Source organism: Vulpes vulpes, chromosome 9 (genome assembly GCF_048418805.1).
Source record: "Vulpes vulpes isolate BD-2025 chromosome 9, VulVul3, whole genome shotgun sequence".
Classification (NCBI taxonomy): Eukaryota; Metazoa; Chordata; class Mammalia; order Carnivora; family Canidae; genus Vulpes; species Vulpes vulpes.
The window spans coordinates 96,110,201-96,136,039 of NC_132788.1; the positions used below are offsets into that span (position 1 = coordinate 96,110,201).

General features: G+C 43.1%; 1 protein-coding gene across 3 annotated transcripts in view; it reads right to left on the minus strand.

Annotated features, from left to right (window-relative positions):
• Positions 1-25,839, minus strand: part of LARS2 (leucyl-tRNA synthetase 2, mitochondrial) — a 152,789-nt gene that overhangs the window by 52,484 nt on the left and 74,466 nt on the right. For all 3 annotated transcript variants that reach the window (XM_025989262.2, XM_072721091.1, XM_072721092.1), the window contains exons 8-11: positions 16,138-16,245; positions 13,571-13,730; positions 3,766-3,870; positions 885-1,000 (exon numbers count right to left, since the gene is read on the minus strand). In XM_025989262.2, the coding sequence (XP_025845047.2) occupies positions 885-1,000; positions 3,766-3,870; positions 13,571-13,730; positions 16,138-16,245 (489 nt within the window). The remainder of the gene's footprint in view (positions 1-884; positions 1,001-3,765; positions 3,871-13,570; positions 13,731-16,137; positions 16,246-25,839) is intronic.

Below are 25,839 nucleotides of genomic sequence, written 5' to 3' on the forward strand. Positions count from 1 at the left end.
ACTGTCAACCTTTATAAGTACACGAATTGCATGGGGATCTTATTAGACTCGGGCAAGGTCTGGAAGTCTCCACTTCTAATAAATGATGCCTGCACTCCTGGTCCCGGGACCAGACTTTGAGTAGCAAAGTTCTGGGCCAGTGATTCTCAAAGTGTGGATCCTGGATCATCATCAGCAGCAGCAGTAGCACCTGTAAATTTGTTGGAAATGCAAATTCATAGATTCTACCCAGGACTGCTGAATGAGAATCTCCAGGTTGGGGAAGGCACTGTGTATGTGAACAAGGCCCCAGTTGATTCTGGGGTTACTCTTAGGTTTGAGAAACACCATCTCTGCTGTCTCCCACTCACCCCTCACTCTACCCCTATCATCACACTTCTTGGCCTAGGTCAATGGGAAGGCTAAGGTCAAATCCTGCCAGACCTACCACCTGGCAAGAGAGAACCTGACCCAAGTAAATAAACGTGATTCAACTTCAGTGTTCACTTCTATACATAAGCTTAACTTTAGGCAAAAACAAGTCAGTCATCTGGGGAGAATAGAGACCTCCAGGAAGAACAGCCAATTTCAGCCACCCTCCCAAGGAATCTGTATCCTTGGAAGAGGGGATTTTTTTTTTCCCTCCAAGGAGAAGATTCCTCAAACATAGTGACTATGATAACCATACTATTCTAGGATTAGGCTTGATGTAGAGTTGATAAATTTCTAGATCTTGAAGAAGAATATGGTTTTGTTTTCATAGATTATGAAATGAGGCTGCAAGACCATGAGTGAAATGGTAGGCTGTGAAGTGCACCTGAAAGAAAATGTCTCATCAAACTCCTGTTTGGATCCTCAAGGTCAGGATTTGAGAAGCTGTCAGGCCCGTGCCACGGGGAACCAACCTCAGCAGAGCTGCTCATTCTCTCCGTGCCGTCTGGCAGAGTTTCTATAACTTCAGAGTAGGGTAGGCCCAGAGTCTGGGCTAAGGTGGTGTCTTCTGGGCTGGTGCTGGGGATTCCTATTCAGAGGGGAAAAAAACACAGAACACCTTCTTTGTAAATACCCAAGTCACAAAATAACTGACAGCATTGACACTCAGCTTTTGATTCCTAAGGGAGACTCTCTTTTAGCTATGGAAGTTCTAAAAATGCAGCACATTCCTTGGGATAATGCAGGACAGTCTTGGAGAAACCCACCACTCTAATACAACCAGTTTACCACGCTGGCATGATTTCCTTTCTTTATCCTGTGCCTCATGTCTTTAAAAAAAAAAAAAAAGCTGTATTCTAAAATATATGATTTGGGATGCCTTTGGTCACTGAAATCATGAATTGCTGAGCATCTGGAAAAGCCTCTTATCTGAATTCCCTTAGTGACTAAGGACAGAGGCATTCTCTCGAGAAGCAGGGCTGACTCCTTTAGCATTTCCTGGCACCTTAGAAAAATCCACACACTCTGGAAGTGGAAAGCTGGCCACTGTGTTTCTGCACGCTGTGTTTTGTTCCCAAAGGCAATGGTACATTCATTCTGAATAGAAATTTATTGTTCAACCCACACACGCCCTTGAGATGGAGCTGAGCATAAGTAAATCGCTCATCCAGAGGGCCAAGGCCTACTCTGTTGGCTTCAGCTATTTGTCAAAACAAGCTTGTTGGTGGTTGGCTCTGCAGGGCAGACCTTCTCAATCTTGGCACTCCTGGTATCCTGGATTTGTGAGGCTATGCTGAGTAACGTAGGATGTTGGGCAGCCCCTGGTCTCTGCCAGTAGCACTCCCCTGAGTGTGATAGAAAAATGACTGTAGAATTGTGAAACATCCCCTGGTGGCAAAAATCGCCCCTGGTGGCAAAAATCGCCCCAGGTGGAGGACTCCTGCTGTAGAGTCAGCTGTCAAAATTGTTGATGTCCTTGCAGACACAACACGTCATGTGGCCACCAAGAGGGAAAACTAAGGACAACCCACAAAGTGCTTGAGTCAGATTTCCGTAAAGGGCCTCTTTGGAACACTGCCCTACAAGGGTGATTTAGTGTTTGGGAGACATGTTCTAAAGCTCCTTGGCAAGATGGAAAGCTCCATGGTGTGATGGAAAGTTCTGTGGTGTTCCAGCTGAGGTAACTGACAAAAGGCATCTAACAAGGCAAATAAATGTTAAGAGTGGACCTGAAGGATATGGAAGGCTGATGACAAATGGCAAGCAATAAGTATTAGTGGAAAGTGTTCATGGGCAAGAAGGGAAAGAGCCATTTGCTACGTTCCTGAAGCATATGGTTTGGAGTAACCAAGAGAAATGTTCGAATGGAGACACTATGGCCAAAATTTATTTGACCACGTAAAGAATGCTCTGGACCACAGTGTGGGTTATGTGGGGCTCAGCAGGATGTGAACTATTTGTAACGTGCAGGTGGGATGGCAAAAACAGTTGCTTTTTCTCTTTTCTATTTCTATTGCTTGTTCTTGGAAGGCAAGAAGCAGTAACTTAGAAAATGTTAATAATGGAACTGCGGGAAATCAAGACAACAGGGAAAATGATTTCCATGCACATCCAAAAAAAAGATTTTTTTCTTCTTTCAGGATTTTTTCTTTTTGTTAAGATTTTTATTTATTTATCTGAGAGAGCACAAGCAGGGGGAGAAGCAGGGAACCTACTGAGCAGGGAGCCCGATGCAGGGCTTGATCCCAGGACCCTGGGATCATGACCTGAGCCAAAGACAGATGCTTAACCAACTGAGCCACCCAGGCTCCCCTCTTTCAGAATTTTCAATATTGTGCCAGTAATTTGATTCAAATTATATTCCCTACCCCCAATAGAGCAAAAAGCCACATCAACAGCTTCCTTTATTGCTTCTCTTGGCTGGTTGTGTTAATGCATCTTACTAATTATAAAATACATAAAAATAATAGAAGGAATTATTTCCCTCAAGCAACACACTTTCTAGATTTAAATGGTCAGAAGGGAACGACCCGAATGGCTTAATATCCATTTTCTGTTTGGATGTTTCTTCAAATCACTCTGTCAAAAACTGATCTGGGAATCACGATGGAAAACATGATTTCAGTAAGAAATGCTATTTCTTCTGGGTGCCAGGAAATTGAGTGTGGAAGGAACATTCTCTGCAGGCTTTTGACATTTTGAGACTGGCTGGGATCTGCAGCGGGAATGCCAGGGGAGAGGGGCACCCAGGTCCATCCGAGGGTAGATCTTGGACCAGCTGTCGGCAGTTCTGTCCTTGGTTGGCCCCCAGCCTCTGTGAGGTGACAACTTAGAACTCCCAGGGCTGAGCAAGGCTCTGGAGGACCTCCAGTGCATAGCTCTAAATGTGCCTTCGACCTGACTGCTGTGTCATGGTCCTTTCCCTAGAGGGCTCAAGTTCACCTCCTCAAGCCTTCACTCAAACCCTGCCCAATCCATCATGTGTGCTCAGCATGTCCAGCTCTGCAGTTGCTGTTGGTTCTATGAGCTCTGAAATCAGATTTCATCTGAGTTGTGCTCTTCCCCATGTCATATGTGCGAGTCTCACCAACTAGTTCTACTGGCCAGACCTGTGGGCCAGACACTTTTTGTTATTCTTAATAGCAACTAGCAAGGTGTGATATACTGGATATGTTTTCAAAAATGTAGCTCTTAAATAGTGAGTGGCTAAATGAAGAGGCATATCATTTTTCCAAACAGGTAAAACAGACCGTGAATCAGCAGTGAGCTCTTCCAGTTGACAGCAACAGGCTGGTATTTGGATCTGAAGCCTGCTGAGTGTATTAAGTTGATTATATTTTAATAGCTACTTACCTATTTTGGAATCCAGAGAGCCCTCAAAGTCAGCTTTGGCCAAGATAACGACAGGGGCCTCCTGCTGGGTGAGCATGTTCACAGCCATCACGGGTGTGAGGCAATCTGAAAATGAGAGCGAGTGACAGCTGGGATATTAAGACCATCTGAGTCTCTGAGGAGACAAGTGAGAAAAATAAGCACTAAGACTTCTGTTTTGTGCTAATTGTTAAAGAATCTGTTCTTTGAAGGTATTAATGGATAATTCACACCAGGAGAAAATCAAAAGCTTATGCAAATACACAAAAAAGTTCATCTATGTTCAGAACCAAAGAAGTGAAATGGAATTTTTATTTGGATGGTAAAGATGCTCCCGCCACCTCCCTTTCCTTTTGAAAAATACCTCAACTATACAGAATAAGCAATAGAAAAATCTATGATGACTAAGAAGATGTCTGAAATTCTAAATCCTAACACCTGAAGATGGAAGTGGACAGGAACATAGAGAATAACTAAGCAGAGGGCACGAGAGTTCTGGACATACGAAGATAGAACAGTTCTTCCCACCTACCCTTTTTTAGGAGATAGTGCAGGATGTGTTCCAGCAAAACAAAGGGGTAAATCAAGAAAGAGACAGAAATGGGATCTAGGAAACAGGATCCACCAAAGGAAAGAAGATCAGGACACTCTCAAAACAAAGATAAGGGGAATCCCTAGGATGGCAGATGGGCAGCAGAGGCCTTGAGAGTGACCAGGTCAGGCCTGAGCAGGATGGAGGGCCCAGGGAGCATCTTCAGGGGAAAAAGGAGAATCAATACTTTATCTGACAGGTTGGAATATGTAGAAAACTCTATTGAGAGGAATTTTAAAGAGCCTCTGGGAGGGTGTGGGAAGACTTAGAAATTCAAGGAACACAAAGCAAATGAGAAAAAAAAAAGGACATCATTAACTTCAGGCAAAACAGAAAGTATATTACCAAAAGGAAAATGTAATCATAGTATACTTGGCTCAGTTGTGAATGACATTTATGTAGTCATAATAAAATACTTAATTTGGAATTATCCAAACAGTGTGTCATCTTAAATGAAGCTTGTTACAACCACCACAGCAGGGAGACATTAATAGATGAATCGTTACTGACTATATACAGGAATGGAAGCATGAAGGCCCAAACACAGTCCCAACGAAAGAAAGGATGAAAGGGGTAAATTAAACAATCAGTGAGTTTACTTGAGCTTATTCCAACACAAGCAACTGAAAATAGTTATAATTTGTGAACTCTTACTACTTATAGTTGCCATATTTTAAGACTTTATACAATTATCTAAAATCTGTTTTATAAACCCCAAAGTTAGAATATGCCCAGTAAGTAAGATTTCTTCTTTTCAAAGAGGGTAAAATAAACTCTATAGGCATCTAAGCCAGCTCTTCTCTTCATTCACCTTGGTGGGGGTAGTCAGGAAGCACAAGACAGGTTACAATGGGGCAGAGTAGCATGTAACCCAAACGGATCTCCAGGGTAGAGGTTCAGTAGCACCAATGGTACCAAAGCTAAGAGGCACCTGCTGCCCTCAGCTGTCTAAGTGGCTGGCACTTCTCAAAGTGGACATGAATTTTTCTGATTCTGTACTGCCCCTTCTCAAAAACATCACATGATAAAATGTGAAGAGAAGGATGGAAGATGAGGGGAAGTGGTATATGAGTAAAAGTCACAGGATAATGTTGAGAACTGGTGAACTGGGAGGGAACAGGGTGGGCATATTATCCGGACACATGGAGGTCTGTACCATAGAAACAGCTGTAGCACAGAGTGACAGTTGACCCCAGACCTGCATTGCCTTCTGACTCAGCAACAGAATGCTTAGTTGGACACACGTCCGCATAGTTCACAAGAGCACTGCTCCGCCTTCCTTACACTATGTGTGGTCATGGGGTATGTGCAGAAGCAACTTCTAGGGCATGCTCTCAGAGGGAAGAAGGATGTCCTTCTTTCCCTCTTTCTTACTTACAACACAGATGATGTGTAGAACATCTCAAAACACACAGGTAAAGACAGGACCCTTGAAGGGCAGAGTGGGAACACAGAAAGAGTGTTGGCTATGACTCATTCACAAAGCAGACTTGTTATACTTGCTTTGAGATTCATGTGGCCAAGAAATAAACTTGTCTTATTAAGTCACTGTGTTTTCAGGACTCTGTTGTAGCCACCAAACTTATATTCTAAGTAACACATACCTAAAATGATATGAAGTGGCTGGATAAGGAAGCTCCTGCCGTTGTTTTTTTTTGTTTTTTTTTTTTGCTCCTGCCGTTGTTAATACGTTTTGACTTTTCTTTTTTTTTTTTTAATATTTTATTTATTAATTCATGAGAATGAGAGAGAGAGAGAGAGAGAGAGAGAGAGAGACACAGGCAGAGGGAGAAGCAGGCTCCATGCAGAGAGCCCGACGTGGGACTCGATACCGGGACTCCAAGATCATGCCCTGGGTTCAAGGCGGCACTAAACTGCTGAGCCACCCGGGCTGCCCCACTTTTTGACTTTTCAGGTGATACACATATATCACTTGGATCTTATAAAACACAAGTTAATTTTTAAAAAGTGAAATTGATATTAAAGTAATCTTGAAGTAATATCATTTTACACCTGGTAAGTTAGCAAAAACTTTTAGAAAGGTACCGTCACTGTTTGTGAAGTTGCTCTGAAATTTGTGTATCATTGTACATGGCATTATAAACTGATAACAGTACTTTCAGAAACCAGTAAAGGCAACCTGTAATAAGAACTAGAAAAATGTTCATAACCTTTGACCAAGTAACTTCCATTCTGGGAAATGTCTTTTAAGGAAGTAATTCTACAGAGAAAAAGAGCTATGTGGATATAAATACCGAGAGTGGCTATTTCTGTAACAGCCCCAAACATTAAAAGGCCAAATGTTCAATATGATAGGGAAGACTGAGGATATTACGGTACATTGAGTTAATGTAATATTTTGTATGGATTAAAAAAGAATTGTGAAGCCTGCCTAAAAACCAACATCCCCTCCCCTTTCTGAAATGATATTATATGAAGACCAAAACATAAAGACAGAAGCTGTCTGATATCTAAGATACATTTCTGTGAGAACATGAATTAAAAAGTATTATGATCACACGCTGGGACACCTGGGTGGGTCAGTCGGTTGAGACTCTTGGTTTTGGCTCAAGTCATGGTCTTGGAGTCATGGGATCAAGCCCCATGTTAGGCTCTGTGTTCAGTAAGGAGTCTGCTTAAGATTCTTTCCCTTTGCCTCCCCCTATGCCCCTCTCCCTGCTCACGCATGCTTGTTCTCTCTCAAATAAATAATTTTTTTAAAAAGGTAATATGGGGAACCCTGGGTGGCGCAGCAGTTTGGCGCCTGCCTTTGGCCCAGGGTGCAATCCTGGAGATCTGGGATCGAATCCCACATCGGGCTCCCGGTGCATGGAGCCTGCTTCTCCCTCTGCCTGTGTCTCTGCCTCTCTCTCTCTCACTGTGTGCCTATCATAAAAAAAAAATAATAATAATAATTAAAAAAAAATAAAAAGGTAATATGAACAGACAAAGAAGAATAAAGGTTGTCCCTTACCTTTGTTGTATATAAAAATTAACTAAAAAATGGATTAAGGACCTACATGTAAGATAGAAAGTGAAGACCACCCACAGAACTGGAGAATATTTCTGTAAATCATACATCTGACAAGGGACCTGCATCTAGAATATGTAAAGGACTATTAAAAATCAACAAAAGAAAGACAACTCAATTAAAAAGTGGGCAGAGGGTATGAACAGACATTTCTCCAAAGAAGATACACAAATGGCCAACAAGCAACATGCAAAGATGCTCAGTATCACTAACTATTGGGTAAATGCAAATCAAAACCACAGTGAGATACTACTTTCCATCAACTAGGATGACCATGATCAAAAAGACAGATGATAACAAGTGTTGGCAAAGATGTAGAGAAATTGGAGCCCTCGTATACTGCTGGTGGGAATGTAAAACAGTACAGCTGCTGTGGAAAACTCTGATGCTTCCCTGCCCAGTTAAAAACAGAGCTACCATATAATCCAGCAAGTCCACTCCTAAATACATACACAAGAAAATGAAACCTATGTCTACATAGAAATCTGTATTTATGTTCACAGCAACACCACTCATAGTAGCTAGAAAATGGCTAGAATGGGGTAGCCCTGGTGGCGCAGCGGTTTAGCGCTGCCTGCAGGCCAGGGCGTGATCCTGGAGACCCTGGATCGAGTCCCACATCAGGCTCTCTGCATGGAGCCTGCTTCTCCCTCTGCCTGTGTCTCTGCCTCTCTCTCCGTCTCTATGAATAAATAAATAAAATCTTTAAAAAAAAAATGGCTAGTATGTCCATCAACTGATGAATAAATAAAACATATAATATTATTCTGAAATAAAAGGGAAAAAATACTAAAATGGATGAGCCTTGAACACATTATACCAAGTGAAAAAAGCCAGTCACAAAAGAAACAAATACTGCATGATTCCATTCATATGAAATATCCAGAATTGGCAAATCTATGGACAAAGTAGACTAGCAGTTGGCTAGGGCTCAGGGTAACAGTAGGTATGGGGTATGGAATCTCTTTGGGGGTGACAAAAATGTTCTAAAGCTGTGCATAGGGGCACCTGGGTCTGCCTTTGGCTCAGGTCATGATCCTGGGGTTGTGGGATCAAGTCCTGCATCAGGCTCTCCACAGGGAAAACTTCTTCTCCCTCTGCCTATGTCTCTGCCTCTCTCTCTGCATCGCTCATGCATAAATACATAAAATCTTAATAAATAAATAAAACTGTGCATAATTCTGTGAATATACTAACAACCACAGAATTGTGCACTTTAAATTAGGGGTGAATTTCATGGTATGGGAATTATATCCCAATAAAGTCATTATAAGAAAAATATGAAACAAATGTAGAGTACTATATTAAACAGTTGGGTTGGGGGTTTTGTTTTATTTTTATTTTTCCACCTCAAAGTTCTATTAGGACAGTTTTCCAATTAGAAAAAAAAATTGGCCTATGAACTCGAATTATTAGCAGATCTGTAATGAATATACAGCAGCATCTTGCATGCTTGCTGCACCTGGTCAAAATCTATTCCTTAGAAAGGACAAAACTAAAATCGGAAGTTCTCGAACCAGACCGAGAGCTCTCTGTATTTCTCCTGTCAGGTGCTAGCAGTGTGAAGCAGGAAGCAAGGAGGCCACAGAGAAATCCAAAGTAACTAAAGCGTTTCCTACAGAGGCTCTATACCTACCAAACAGGTTTAGTACAAAGCCTATGAAGGAAACATTCTAGGCCAAAAGGTGCCCTCTGCCCCAGGGCCCCACTGCAAAGCAGGCAGGTCTTTCGTGCCCTCTGGAAAAAACAAACAGATGGCTTTCCTTCAGTGATCAGCAAAGCAGTGCTCCACGCAGGGACACCCTGTGGGAACTGGGTTGTGTGGTCAAGGAAGTGTGAAAAGTGTCATGTGACCTGCACTCTTGGACAGTCTCGGTGTAAAATGGCACAACAAAGGTTCTGAGACATCCAGGAGCAAAGGAACCTGTTTGTTTTTGTTTATTCCACATTATGTGAGCACAGAGACTCTTTCCTCTGCCTAACATCTATTAGCATGTGCTGGAAGGATGGTAGAGGGAATAGCTTGATTAAAGAACAGACTATAATCTACAGGATTCCTTTCCTTGCCTTGTATCCCATCCTCCCACACACACTAAGCAGAAAGGGGGCAAGGGCTGAGTGAGCAATTAATTATTTAATGTCCTGGGGCTTCCAGGGAAATGAGGCTCCTGCTCTCTGATGTGTCCATAAACAACGGGGTTCTGAGGTACCCTCACTCAGAGGGAGACCTCACTTACCCTTTTGGCAAAAAATGCATCGTAGAGACCACTGGTGACTCAGAGCTGAAATGTGTGGTTCCAAAGCCTCAGGGTTTGAATATTTTAATATCAGAAATGTAAGAAAAGACGTCAGGAAAAGCCAGAACAGCTTCTAGAACTCTGATGATATTTCCCTATTGATGCTTTTTATGGTTTCTGCTCCCATCAAGTCAGAGCTTACATAACACGACTTAAATCAGAGGTGGTCAGCTGAGAGAAGGAGGCAACGTGAATGATAGAAATAAACTCAGTTTGAAGAACTCTGGAGGGAAGCACCTGACTTTTTGCCCTCTTAAAAGAAATCTATGCCAAATTATAGGATGCTGAGCAAAACACAGTATTTGTAGTCAATAACACTGGCAACCCAGTCCACCCATCCAGAAATCAGGGCAGCATGCCTAGAGGTCTGCCCTTGATGCCTTCCAGATACTTCTGGGAGCTGCTTCGGACCCTCCATTCTGACAACTGCTGTTTTCTTGTCTTCATGGTCTCCTAACTCATGGTATGCAGGTCCTCCTGCCTGCCCTCTGCCAAGCATCACCCTATCCGCGTGTGTCACCTTCCTCTGAGCCCCTGAGGGCTCCTTCTGGGCCCGCAGGGCCCCCACAACCACCTTGCCCCCTGGGCTGGGAAAGCCAAACTCCCAAAGTGAAGTGACTTTCTTTAAGTAACAGCCAGGATGGCTCTGGGATCAGAACCTTGGCCATCTTGTTGCCCACAAAGGCACTGATATACAGAAACCAACTTAGTGGCTGTAGGAACTCACATTTGAGTATTTAAACTCCTGCAAGTGACACATTCCATCACAATTGTGCGCTGTCCTGACTTTCGGCGGTCACTAGTCACCCTCAAAACCTGATGCTGGAGAAAAAATCCAGCTGCTTGTCTGATTTGAGCTGAGCCACTTGGCAGTGGTAAATGACAATAGCAATACGGTGTTTGGGTTTAAAATGTAACCATAAATAAATAAATAAATAAATAAATAAATAAATAAATAAATAAAGTAACCTCCAAAGCCAAAGAAGGCATCCACCCATATTCATATGGTGATTTTAATTAGATTTTTAGGAAAACTGCATTACGCTTAAGGCACCATACTGGCTTTACGTAACTAGTGTCACATGTCAAAATCCAGAGACTTGACGTGCAAATTAAACTTGAGACTTTGAATAAGTTGACATCTGCAAAAAAGAATATTTCTATTCTGAAAATTGGAACTGGAAAAGAGAGCCAAATGCAATGTTCCATTTGAAATTATTTCAGAAATTATTAAAGGAGGTGAGAACGAAGCTAGCGAGCCATTTAGTGCTAAATGAAATGATGGGACAAGTCAGAAATGCCGATACCCCAAATGATCATGAAAACATCACTCTGCATCTGCTAAGAAAATTAAATTTCTTATATATAAAAATGTAGGGAATTTATACAGTCCCTTTCATGTCAGGAGCTCTGTCTTTTATAATGTATGATCTCATGAAGTCCCTGTTAATATTACCTCATTTTAAATTGTGTCCCCAGATTAACTGTAAGAAAACGAAATCTAAGGGCTGGATATTTACATTTTTTAGTTTTTCAATTTTAGGTATTTTTTAACCATCACAGCCCACAAGGAATCTCAAAATGCTCATGAGAGTAAAAATTATGAGTTTTCCCTTTAAACAGTAGAAAAAGGATCCAATTTTTTTTCTTTTTTTTGAGTAAGTGGAAAAAAACCCAGAGAGATAGCTACACTGGACTTTAATGAGCACAACACTGAAATTTTAACACAAGTCTTTTTTCTGTTTCAATACATAACAACAAGAGATGACAGCAAGCAGTATCTGTCCTGGGCCGGAGTGAATCACACTAGCATCTGGCTCTCCTCTGTTATGGTCCCCCACAAAGGTAGGACCATGACTGGTCTTCTGCACGTCCCAGATTGCTTAGCACACAGCAAACTCATCCTAAGTGCTCATTGATTTGACCCTGGCTTCAATGCTGGAAGTTCACAATTAAGTCTTCAGCAGAGGTAAGTTGGGATGACACTGTCTATCTTTCCAGCCTGATATCAGGAAACCTTTCATTCTGGTTATTTTAAGAATAGCAATTAAAACAAACAAACAAACAAAGGCGCCTGAGTTGCTTGGGGGTGAGCATCTGCCTGCAGCTTGGGGTGTGATCCTGGGGTCTTGGAATCAAGTCCCATATCCAGCTCCCTGAGGGGAGCCTGCTTCTCCCCTCTGCCTATGTCTCTGCCTCTCTCTCAGTGTCTCTCATGAATAAATAAAATCTTAAAAACAAAACAAAAACAATAAAACCAAAACTTTACATCACCATGCAAATCATTTTGTTAGGCAAATAATTCAAACAGACCCTGATAATTCAGACTGTGTTCTTTGGGTTGAAATTTATAGTCTACGAAAAGAGAATAAGGATGAGATTTTTACAGAAATATTTACATTTCTCCAGAAACCTACCCTTTTTTTAAAAAAAGATTTATTTATTTATTTATTCATTTATTATTATTTTTTAAAGATTTATTTATTTACTTGAGAACGAGCAAGCAAGTGCATGCTTATGACCAGGAGGAGCAGAGGGAGAGGGAGAGAGAATCTCAAGCAGATCCTGTGCTCAGTGTGGAGCCCAATGTGGGGCTCAATCTCGCAACCCTGAGCAGGAACCAAGAAGTGGACAGTCCACCAAATGCTCCCCCCAGGCATCCTATCCGGAGACCTACTTCTAACTGGTAGGGGGACTTTCTTTTGCCTGCCAAGGCTCCATACTGCTTTCCTCTGGTAAGAGCCTCTGAGTTTGTTTAGGGGAGCTACCTGTCCTCACTGGTTCTAGTCTTGGTAGTCTAATAAGGAAGGGGTCCAAAAACCCCAAGAAAAAGGTCATGGGCCTCAGTTATGCTATTCAGATACTTTTCCTTGCAACAGGAATCTCAGACCAAGTGGTCCAAACACTGAGGGCGAAGGGAGAACAGATTCACTCAGTCAGTGGTGCTCAAGAGACTGTTCCTGCTGCCAAAACCCAACAGCTGGCTGATCCAAGTCCTCTTTAGTCCAGTTCCTGCTGGTCAGCAAAGTTCCCACAGCCTCCAGTGTGTCATCTGGTTTGGCCAGGGATGGATTCTGTTGCTTGCAACCACAGCATCCTGACTAATGCACAGGCACTCCCCAAATCCTCAATGACCAATAACATGTGCTAGGCCTTTTCCAGGTCAGCCTGATCCATGGACTGAAGGCCTGTACTGAGCAGGGCTCTGTTCAGCTGCTCTAATGATTGTGTGAATTCTTTAAAGTCATAAAATGAAGTTGTTGAAAATGCTTCCTCTGATTCGCACTGGCTTTCTCCTTGTCACCATCATCAGGAAAGTTTCACTTGATGATGTAATTATAAATCAAGCAGAAGATTCTATTCCTATCAGAAAGAGCTTTAAATTTAGATTATATTTAAAGAGAAAGAGTTGAGCTTTCGGTCAGAAATTCAAGAAGCAGATAAACTAGTAACTCAAAGTGAAACCAGGGGTAACAATATTTTCAAGGCTCTTATTTACCCTGTTTTATTATTTTTTAAAAAAGATTTCATTTATTTGAGAGAGAGAGAGAGAGAGAGAGAGAGAGAGAGAGAGAGAGAATATGCAGGCAGAGCAGCAGGCAGAAGCAGAGGGAGAAGCAGACTCCCCAGTGTGCAGGGAGCCTGACATGGGGCTGGATCCCAGGACTCTGGGATCACAACCTGAGCCAAAGGCAGACCTCAACTGACTGAGCCACCCAGGTGCCCCTTAAAATAAAAAACCAACAAGTCAGGGCCAAGTGAAGAACAAGTGACACAGGATGATATATGAGAAAGAACCGTAAACCCATGTAGTGCTATCCAACTATAAACTGTAATCCACATGTTCACCTGAACTTGCCAGCTCACCTTTGCCAGGAACGAGTGCCTTCCGAAGAGTTTCCTTCAGGGAGCTGTGCCCGTGTAAGAGTCTGTGGCTGGGAGAGATGGCGACGTGGGAGGTACCGTAAATGGCTTCGGGGGTGGCTGTATAGGCAGTTAGCTTTTCTCCTGTGACTTGTCCATCCACCTGGAAGGTAAAAACAGAGCCATTTCATTCCTTAGGGCTCCTTCTGGGCTGTCGTACTCCCTGGCCACATTCCCTTCTCCCTTCTCTCTGGGGACAGTTTCTGGCGGCAGCCCCAGGGATATGGGGCCCTCAGATGGCCCCTGGCAGGGGCAGAGGTGAACGACAGAGAAGAGGATCACCATTCCTCTTTGAGAAGCCTGGTGCCCATTGCCCCTGGTGGCCCCAAATGGAAGGTGGTCAAAGCATGCTCAGAAAGATGCCTCCCCCATTTTCCTGGCTCCTTTGTTCACGAATCAAGAATTAACTATCAACATTATATTGTTTCTGTCTTGACAAAGGAGCTATATTTTTCTCCAGGATTTAAGGTAGAGATTAAAAGAATAAAGGCATCTACTTTTCTAACCAGAAAAACAGTCACTGAGGCTAAAACCATTCTGAGAAGGAAGAAAAAAGGACACTTGAGCTCATGACTAAGTGTTCCTAGGGCTGGTTAAATGCCTTTCAAAGAAGAGGCACACATTAGGCATCCACTGAATGCTAATTCTATGACAGCACAGAGAGGACAGAGGCTCCTTCCTTCACACATTCATTCAAATATGCTCACAGTGAGCCAGTGATGTGTGAGTCTACACTATGGCCTGAGTGCCAGTTAGGTGTCACCTAGGGAGCCTGGCTTAGGGTGCCAGAGGCACGGCCACATGATCCTGTACCTACAGGACTGAGAGCGTTCCCATCCCTGAGACAACTCATTTTCATGTGGGTCCAGGAACGGAGACAGAAACATTTTCATAATAAAATGTTGGGTAAAGGAGAGAATGTGGGAGCCACTTCACATACAGCAGCTGAACGGCTCACAGACCCTCTGCCTTTACCCTGGCCTAATGCACAGGATCTCAAAGAGATGGCCCTGAGAGTCTCAACCAAAGTCGCAGCTGGGCTGAATTTCAGAAATCTCACCACTTTCTCAGGAAAGTGGTGAGAGAATTTGGTCATTTCAGGATTTGTTTTTCAAAGGTTCCAAAGTTCTCACTCCCTCATGGGGGGCTTCCCATGTCTGCAGTGAGGTGGATCACTTCTGTGAGATGGCACAGGGAAGTGTGAGCTCTGTGACAAGTAGCAGGTGCTCAGCAGACACCAGCATGGCTGTCAGTAGGAGGAGTCTAGAAAACTAGGTCAACTCTGTATGTTGGCTGCTGTCCCCTCCTTTGAAAGGTCTGGCTTAAGGAGAGGGATGAGTTTAGAGCTAAATGAACAGGGCACAAAAGTCTTAAGTAGAAAGGAGACATCAGAAGCATTAAAAAAAAACAAACCATAACCCACCCAGGTAAGAAACAGCCAAACAACAATAACCTAGTCTGTAGGGACAAAAAGAAAAATTTATGGGGGACATTCCAAAGTAGGTGGGCCCTCGGTAGTGACCTTTGAGCAGTGTTTCCACGCAAGTAGGCTCTACTGAACCCTGGGTAAGCCCATAGCCCTTACCAGCTTCGGGTGTGGCTAGTTTTGAGAAGGTGTCAGCCTTTGCCTAGCTGGTTTTTAACCTGCTTTGTAGACATGAACCCCTCTGAGCTCTGGGCCCTCTGCTCCAGAAAATGCCCACCCAACATTCCACACATCAATGCAGGGCCCACAGAAAACCCTCTATATCTGGGCTGACCAGTAGGGTGGCCAGTAGTAGCATGAGGTGATGGAGCACTTGGAATGTGGCCAGGATTGTTGTAAGTGTGAGATAGCGCACATTTCAAAGACTCTGTTCTAAAACTGAAGTGTAGGGACACCTGGGTGGCTCAGCACTTGAGTGTCTGCCTTCGGCCTAGGGCGTGATCCTGGAGTCCCAGGATCGAGTCCCACATGTTGGCATTTGTACGTGGTTGATTTGTTCCTTATTCTACTTAAAACTAAGAGCTCTAAGTTCTCCTTGATCTCCCTTGGGAGATGCAGGCAAGCATTCCTAGAACTCTAGTTTCATCGGCATCATAAAGTTTCTGAAGCACAGATCGTGGTAAACTCAAGTTTTAAAACTTACCTTATTTTACTCCCTGCATGGAGCCTGCTTCTCCCTCTGCCTGTGTCTCTGCCTCTCTCTCTCTCTCTGTCTCTCATGAATAAATAAAATCTATCAATCAATCAATCAATCAATCTGGAGTGTAAACTGTTTTCTCCATAAAAGTTTGTTACTGATCACATCCTGAAATGACAATGTTTTCTATACGATGGGTTAAATAAAAATATGTTATTAAAATCAATTTTGCCTGGTTCTGTGCACTTTAAAAATGTGGCCACTACGAAGTTTGAGATGACATGTGTGACTGGCAGTATTTTTCACCAAGTTGCTGGTTTGCTCAGTGAGTTCAGAAACTGCAGAAGATTGTGAGCTTCAATCGATGAAGAGGCATTGCCTGATCACCTTCAGTGTGAAGTCCAGATGGCAGCCCACGCAGTCCCCGATCCAATGGGCTTGCATGCCTTTTATCCCATACCACTCTGGAAGGTCTGCCAGTGCGTCCTGCATGGCCTGTAGGAATGACAGGAGACAGCAAAGCTTATTTAAGGGACAGCACAGGATGAGGGGCTTGAGAAGGCAGGAGATCAGCCTGCTCCAGATCCAGCCCGCTTCTTGTCCACCTGTCAATCCGGGGAGCCCAGCAAAGTCAGAAACAGACGCACTCACCACGACTCAATTTAGTGAGATGGGTTTAACCGATTACTCTGACCGGGCCAACATTTCTCGGAAGGAAGAAAATTAATGAAGGAAGACCTTAATTAGTATCTTTGCTGAGTCAGGGAGTACATTCTCTCCCACAGTCTGGGAACTAAACAAAAGAAGTTCAAGTTTATGAATTCTGAAACTCTAAGATGAACAACTCATGGGGATGGCCATGCTACAACTCAGCTGTATCAAAAATAGAACACTATAAGTTACATCTTTGCATTTAAAAATTCAAAAAAAAAAAAAACACCCCACCCTCAAAATCAGCATAAGGGAAACCGTCCCATTGATTTGTGTAAACATTTTCTATCAGAAGTACATATATATTTTCACTTTTTTTTTTTTGGTCTACTTTTAGTCCTAGATTCCTATAACAGGGAGGCTTTTCTACAAATTACTCTATGGCCTCAAGTACATGCCATCCTTTAGCATTTGACGATGAGACACATTCCTTCAACAGACGGATTTAAAAGTAAATCATAGAGGGGGGCCTGGGTAGCTCAGTCGGTTTAGCATCTAACTCTTGATTTCAGCTTAGGTCATGGTCTCAGGGTTGTGACATCGAGCCCTGAGTTGGGCTCCATGCTCAGCAGGGGAGTCTGCTTGAGATTCTCTCTCTCCCTCCTCTTCCCTCCTCCCTCGACCAGTGCTTGCCCACTCGTGTGCATGCTCTCCCTCTCTCTCAAATAAATAAATCATTTTTTTAAAAAATAAATAACATATTTGAAATGTGAAGAGTCCAATTTTAAATTCTTAATTGTATTGTGATTAATATGGGCAACATAATGATGCTTTACTTGTCTAGTGTTTTGTGATTCATAAAGTGCTTTTATACACATCTCTTCTTACATACTCTGGTAAGTCAGCTCACTTTCATATCAATCAACTTTTGCTGAGAAAGGTTATAGCTCTCTGATGTGAAGCTGCAGGAACAGACCAGCCAGGATTAGAACCCAGACTTACTAACAGCCTTCTTTCTCTGCCAGCACCGAGACTCTCATTCAGTCATGTGATAAACAACACAGAGCTCTTTCTTTTTCTTTTTTTTTTTTACACAGAGCTCTTTCTATACATGTTATCTGTCTATCCTCATCTATTCAATAGAGTCTGGAAGCTTCAAGATCCAGAAATTTCTTCTGCCACAGAAACTATGGATAATGGACCCCATCAAGCTGACTAGCAATGTGTTCATTCATTTCTTATTCCACCACGACGTGTTAGCCAGCCACCCCTCCACACCAGGACCTCATGTAGGCACTGGAGGCCTGGGCAAATGCAAAGTAGGATGTGCCAGAGTCCTTCCTATTAAGTTTAAATAATGCACACATACAGTCTGCTGCTGTTAGTTGGTAACCGATCAAGATTCAATGCCAGATATAATTAGCATCACAGAAAGTGAGACACAGGTTCTGGAGATGAGGCAAGGAAGAAAAAAAATAGTGGGAAGGTGGGGAAGAAAAGGAAGAGAGGGATAAATAGGGAGAGATACAAAAGAGCTGGGTGGATGAACCCCAGAGAAGGAGAAGGAAAGTCACAGGAGTGGGTAGTGGGGAAAGCAAGGCTCCAAAAAGGAAAGACAGGAAGAAATAAAGGGGGGGGGGGGGAAGGGGGGGGCTTGGAAGCAGACAGGTAATGGAGAAATGGCACAGGCGAGGGAATGAAAGTTGGGGAGCCTCTACTGTGTGTGGGGCTACGGGACATCTGTCCACAGGAAGGCACAAGGAACAGTGTGACATGGGACACGGTTTACCAGCTGCTTGGTGACATGGTGAGCCTTTCTGTGGTAGGGCTGTTAGTCTCAAGCAACAAGCAAACAAAAGAGGGAGAGCACTGGAAAGCCTCGAGAGTTCAAGTTGTCCTTTGAACACAACAGCACACCAAGGCTAGGCAGGCCCCTTCCTTTCTGCCACCAATGAACCTAGCGATGGGACACTTGGCGCAATCCTCAGTGTAGAGACCCAAGCATCCAGGGGTGTTTATAGGTTGTTTCCAACAAATGATCCTAGGCTTCGCCCGTTTCTGGACTGTTACTCATGTAAGATGAACACTGCTTTTTTATGATGAAATGCAATCAACTAGAAACTGCTGGTATTTTAAAATCTACTTGGTAATTTGGATAGGAGATCCGTGAAAACCAAACGGTTGGTAAAGATTTAAGGTAAGTTTTAAAACTTGAGAGTTTACCACGATCTGTGCTTCAGACACTTTATGATGCTGATGAAACTAGAGAGTTCTAGGAATGCTTGCCTGAATCTCCCAAGGGAGATCAAGGAGAACTTGGAGCTCTTGTTTTAAGTAGAATAAGGAACAAATCAACCATGTACAAATGCCAAACATACGTTCCAACTTCCTGTAATTGTGAGAAGGCTTCATAGGAGAAATCTAAAATACCTGACAGTTGGGTGCACAGGTGGCTCAGTCGGTTAAGCATCTGACTCTTGATTTCAGCTCAGGTCATGATCTCAGGATCATGTGTTGAGCCCAGTGTTGGACTCTGTGTTGGGTGTGGAGCCTGCCTCAGATTCTTCCTCTCTATCCCTCTGCCCACTCTCCACCCAGATAAAATAAAATACTTGATGGTATAAAGTAACCCAACAGGACTACGATGTTTCTGTATTTGCTATAGTGAAAAATGACTTTAGGGAAGGTGGCAGAAGTCCTGCTCTAGACTGTTCATGATGCTTCAACTAAAGCGATATGCTTTCAGTTTCTCAAAAACACCAAGTCTGCCTAAGGCCCGGGCATGGGCTATGCTTCCGGCCTGCCCTAGCCACCCTGGCTAAAGTACCCCTTCATTCTCCTCACTCTCCATCTCTCTAATCGTTCATCTCTTCTTTGGGCTGCATGCTTGCTCTCTGACAGCCTAGTCCATCCTCCAGATTGGAAACTCCCCGAGAGCAAAGACTGCGCTCGGTTTGGTTCACCACTGAGTATACCACAACTACAGTATACCTACAGTGTGCAATAGATCAGAATCCATGAAAAACACAAATAAATGAGAAATGGGTCTCCTGCCAAGGTAATGTAGACACCAACCTTTTTGTCTCCTGCCCTCCCCTCCGATAATGAAGAGAAAGCCTGTCTCTAACAATCTGGAACAACCGAGACACTGCTTTCAGGAGGTCTGTCTCAATGGTCACACCACTAGCTGCACATAGGTGGCCTTGTCCTCCTGGGGCCTGGCACCACAAATCTGGCTCTTTAGGTGGCCCTTTGGTGGCCTCTCAGTTTCATTGGCATCCCTTCCTTTTTCTGTCTTAGAGATCTCAAGAGGCCTCCATCCCATGATTATAACACTATAAGCGTTAAGAGAAAGCTACAAAAGGCTAAAAACAAAACAAAACAAAAATAACAACCCCCAACCCCCTGATACCAGGTTTATTTTTAAATGTGACTTCTGGGGTGTTTAAAAATCACTCATGGTGCTGGCTGAAGGCAGTATAAGATCCTGACTCATCAAAGCAAAGTTCAATTATAGGCCACGTATAGTTTACATATATTTAGTTGGATCAGATTTCTTTGGAAACTAACCATGTACATCAAGGATAGTACACTTGGATGAACACTCAGCTAGCTAAAATACTGACTTGATTCAGACAGCCTGTCTCCTGACTCTTACAGATAAACAATGGCTTCTCCATCTTTTCCTTTCCTGACTCACATAAACAGAATGTGAATTGTGGAGCTATGTATGTATGCAATGGTTTGAGAATGCTCAATAACAAATATCAGAAACACAGAAGAGTTTCTGTTACTGATAACACAGACTTGAGAAGCCACACAACAATTTTAGTATAACCCAGAGTGCAAGGTGAGTTCTGAGATTTGATCTCAGGATCCACTGTCCTAAAGGTGCGTGAGAGAGAAAACCAAGTGGGCTGGTAAGAAATGCAAAGTACACATCATCTAAAAATATGGCTTTCTGAGAAGTCTGTTCTTTTAAAGTCACCAGTGGCTTTGGAAACGTGGACATGACATGTGGTATGTCCATTATGAATGAATCACGTACCAAAGTTCCCATGTACCATTCCACTTCAATTACAAAATGGTCACTGAGCTCCTTCTTCTACAGGAGACATTGTGTTTGGTGTAATAAAAGGCACCAGGATCTCCAGATGACACCAGGAACATGTCAAACTGCCCCAAGAGAGTCCGATCAGCAAATCCCATGAAATTCTAAGGGCCGTAGTGCCTGGCTACTCCAACAGGTAAATTTTAAGAAAAAGAAAGGGAGGAAGAGGCAGATCTGCAGATTCAGACACTTAAAAGGCATCATCAAATAAAAAAAAGGAGGGTATGAATAAACCGGAGAGTCTAGGAAGGCACACGTGGGTGACTGAGCTACAGAGAAACGTTAAGGAAGTACCTATTCTAAAAGCACAGTGGCTGCTTGGGAGGTCATTTATTATGGGACAGAAGCATAGGGAGGGCTTCAGGGTGCTGGCACAATTCAGCATCTTGACTTCCAAGTGTGGCTGCTTTAAGATAAATCAATAAACTATATATTTGTTTCATATGGTTATATGCATTTCATTTTACAGCAAAAAATGTCACAACAAAACAAAAACTTACTAGGTTTGGTACTGCAGAGGTCACAGCTCTCAATCCCAGAGGGCTCCTGGAGAGCAGGGCACAGGGCAGGACTGGCCTGTGGGATGCAGCTTCTGACTCTGGTTTTTCTTTAGAACCCATGTGGGCCTGGCCCAGAGCACAGAAGTGTGCCTTGTGTTTGACGAATGTTCACTGAATTGCCATTTAACTCCCTCTATTCGAGGGTGAGACTGAGAGAGCAGAACCAGGAGAACCAGACCCATCAGCCTCCTGGGCAGGGAAGGAATGACCTCCTTAGAACACTTCCTATGCACTGGGTACTTTTACATGTGTGGCCTCAATGAAGATGAGGCACATTTCATCTTCACAATAGTGCAAGTCCACCTTGCAGATGTGAATACAAGTTTCAGAAATCTCCCTTGGGGCACCTTGCAAGGACAGGGTTAGGGGTGATGGCATTGGAAAAGCAGCGCTCAAGCCCATCCATTCCTACACCTGCTACACCATGACCACTCTGCCATCCAAATACTTAAATTAAACTTTCTCATGTCCAGGTTTCAAGGAGTGTCGACTTAGCATTCTCGAACTTTGAAGAGATGCTTTATTACAGCTCTGTCTGCTTCTATTATCTCATTTATTTTTAAATTTTATTGCTGGAAAGAAGGACTCTGGTTATGGAGTCATGGGGCTGAGGCAGTCAGTAAAATTCCCTCTCTCGGTACAGATGAGGACACAGAGGCCCCCAGTGCTTTAGCAATCTGCCCACCATCACTTAGCTAACTGGAGTCAGGCCCCAAAACTCCAGTCCTTAGTATGCTACTCAGCCCTCATTTAACTAGCACATACTTTGCTCAAATTTTCTCCCCAGTGACACAGGAAACTTCTACTGGATCAGCTGCCCAGTACCTGAAGCTCTTCTTTCTTGGGGGCGATCCATGATGGGTGAGTGGCAGGGACCCATCACTAACTATGGAAGCTTTCCCAGGCCCACTCTCCTTCTCTGTGGAAGCGAAACAGGGTAACCAATCACAGTGCAGGCTCAGTACAGCCTTGGAACACTGCAGGGTGGGGGTGAGGGACACAGAGGCACATGGGCAACTGCTTTAAGTGTTATGCCAGACCTGAGAGGCTGGAGATTCTGGGAATGACAGTGGTGATGGCTTAACCAGATCTTTCCTGGGCATGGTCTTAGCTGAGTCTTGTTCTCCATGAATACTGCCAAAGCCTGAGTCTCTGTCCTCCCCACTGAACTGTGAATAACTTGATCCTCGTCTGATCAATTCCTTTGTAGCTGAAGTTAACTAGAATAAGGTGAGGTTGCTGTTTGCAGCAAGTTTTCTAACTAATATCAATGGATTTTAAAAGTTTCAACATCCTGAATATCTCTATTAGCTGACGCTGTACTACACTGCTATCACTGTAATCCAAGTATAAAATCTTGAATATCTTAATTATATATTAATATAACAATAATATATTAATAAACTAATAATCCACCAAACTGCACATTCTAGAAAGCTTTTCAATTTATGGAATGATTTAGAGGTCCTTCAATGCCCACAGGCACATAACTAGTGTATTGTAAGCTCTAAAAATGACCCATGGCTTATCCTCTCCAACAATCGATAAATTCCATTTAACTTCCAAGCAAACCCACATGTGGTCTCATGGCATCTAATGTCTTTCCATCTGATAAAACGCACATTACATGATTTGAAGATTAGCTCCATATCCCACACTATCCTTTCCTGCCACAGAAAATTCAGAGTTGATAGGGCCCAATGCTGACCACACTTGATGCCCCACCCCGCCCCGCCCCACATCACTGAAGGAGTATGTAAGTCCTCTCATCATGTTTTCCTTCTAGATTGAATTGTCAAGGCTGAAATACTTCTGGTGGAGGTGCTTTGCTTAAAATATTCAGATCTCGGTGAGGACAAAAAATTTGAATAAAATGAAATGTGAATGTTTTGATATGCTAATTATGAGGGGGACTACCTGCTTAAAATCTTAATCCAATATATGAATATTTTTTAAAAACCAGAAGAAATTTTGACAAATAAACCAAATGAAATCAACATCTTGAGAACAAACCAGCAAACACTGCTTAGTCGCCACTGTAAAACAGATGCATTATGCACTGTTTTTTTTTTTTTTTTTAAGGATTTTATTTATTTGTTTGACAGAGAGAGCACAAGCAGGGGGAGTGGTAGGCACAGTGAGAGGGAGAAGCAGGCTCCCCACTGAGTAGAGAGCCTGATGTGGGGTTTGATTCCAGGACCCTGGAATCATGACCTGAGCCAAAGGCAGATACTTAATCCATTGAGCCACCCAGGTGCCCCTATGCACTGGTTTTTGATGAACAGAGTTTTAGAGAGCACAGCCCAACAGCCCCAAGGACCTCTCCATCCTGTGCTGCCCCACCAGCTCCACCAGACCAGGAACAACGTGGGGGGGGGGGTTAGAGTACTGCAGCTGTTTGATCTAAAGTAGGCTATTTTTATCTGTTTGGTTGGGTTCTTTGGTTGAGACCAGATATTCTTCCTCCTTTTTGAGGCAATTATGGTAATAGTCAATGGAATTCATCTCATCTGGTAAAGAGCTGGCAGTGCTTCCCTTCCCCATCCTGGCCAACCTCAGTGTACAGAAATCTTACTGGTTTACAGAATCCCCAAACCCGGGGAAACAGCAGGTTTTGACATGCTCCTTAAAAAGTGTGGTGAAATCCATTTTCCAGCGACCTCAGAGGGAAGCTGAACTATCCCAGGACATGCCCTGCTCTCTCCTCTGAGCCCCCCCATCAATCCTAAGGCTTGGCACGGTTTGGCAACGACTAGTTTATTCAACTCCCCTCGCTTGATAAATGGGGGAAAAAAAAAAAAACCAAAACAACAACTCACTCAACCAGGTCAACAGCAAACTCCAAATAATGAATTACCCAGGTCTCCTTATTGTCCTGGAACCCCTGTGCTATTTTCAGTTATTTCTATGTAAATTAAACAAAAGACAACTTCTTCCAACCACAAAACCGAAAAATTAACCATATGAATGGGCTTCTTACTCAATTTTTATAAATAAGGACTATACTATACTTACCTGAAGTCAGACTACCATTTCCCTGTGGTTATTACTCAGCATACACAGAAGTACTGTGGTTGGCAAAGGGCCCTTACAATCATTTTCACCAGGATAGGTCTGAAAATACTGCCATTGCTGCTCCACAGGTATACCAACTGAATGCAGATGCTTTAAGAAGCTGAAACAGGACTGTACATTAGTGAGTCTGAATAGGAGCCAGGGTTTAAGAACGTGAACCAACAAGAGATGGGCTGACGCATGCATCCGATCAAAAAAGCTTCGGGGATACAAAACATAGGAATAAAAAAGACAGAGATTAAAACGAAAAAGCTGGGGATAAAAAGAGAATTAAATATAACATGGCTAATCTGCCTCTTTCTTCAAAGAAGCAGAAATAATGCCAGGAATAAATCCATACCTCCCAAGAGAGGACAGTACGTGGGCTAAAGCATTAAGAACAAGGCACAGCAGGCCCACAAATAAAAATTCCAGAAGAAGTGGTTTTAAAAACATGATACACTTTAGAAGACCTTGGTTAAAAAAAAAAAAAAAAAAAAAAAAAAAAAAAAAAAACTTTAAAAAAATGGTTTAGGCAAACTGAGAAATAAAGTGGATTTATTAGCTACTAAGGGAGAGAGTTCAGAAACTGGAGCCCAGAGAGCTGGACACAGATTGGAGGCAGAATAGAAGAGAAAGACTTAATGACAAGATTTAATTAAAATGGACACTTTTTAGAGTCTCAACATTTAGCCTAGTTCTGAATCAGTGGGATTTGAGTAGCAATTATGTTTGAATTATAATTCATATGTACTTTTTTCTAAAACTAAATCTTGTGGCCAAGATGTCCTTATTCTTTTTGTTTTTGAGATCATTTCAATGCAGTCACTCCAAAGACACAGTGTATCAGCGTACATTTGAGGTGTAATAAAGGAAAATAAATGCTGAAGGCAGTAAGATGCTTACAGAAACTCCAGATGTCCTGTCTAGAATATTCTAGAGGGATAAGCTCTCCCGCAGTCTAGTCTCCTTCTCCTGTGTTGACTCTGGCATGAAGTCTCCCACAAGGACTTCTGCATTACAAAGCTCACTTGGCATGTTTACCTTGTTCACTTCCCTCTGACAGCTGTACTTTCACCCCTCTTCTGAAGGTGATATGTATTTCTAGCAAAATCCATTTGTTGTGGCATCTCAAGGCAAAACATTTATTTGCAAAGACAGCTGTGCTATCCAAGAGTCTCAATTCCAGAGAAGGTGTTGTTAACCCAGAAGGGAGATAATCAGTACTGAGCAAGGCATCCTACTGATGATACACAACTTGCCAACAAGGCGTGCATTTCTGGGGCCACGAGGGTAAGAGGAGGAGAGCCGTCAAGCAGCCCACACAAACACTGAGTGTGCATCTCAAGGCCTAGTCAAAGAGAGAAACACACCAAGTACTATTAAATAGCTTCCAAGCAGCTGGACAGAAGGAAGGGCTTTCTGGGTGCAACCACCAGGGATGCATGTGGGGAGGGAGACCCGGAAGCATGGTGGCAGCCATTCTGGGTAATCTCTGATTCCTGTATGCATACGTTCACTCAGGCCACACCTAGCAGTCTTTTCCCCCCCACTTCAGACCCAAGCAAACCACTGCTCTCTCAGAACAGTTCTAATTCCATGAACTTCCAAGAGGTGCTGACCACAGGTTCTAAAATGTCACCACCATGCCCCTAAGAATGTAGATGATAGGACAGGATCTCCTGGTGACAGTCATCTATCTGGATGAGGCTG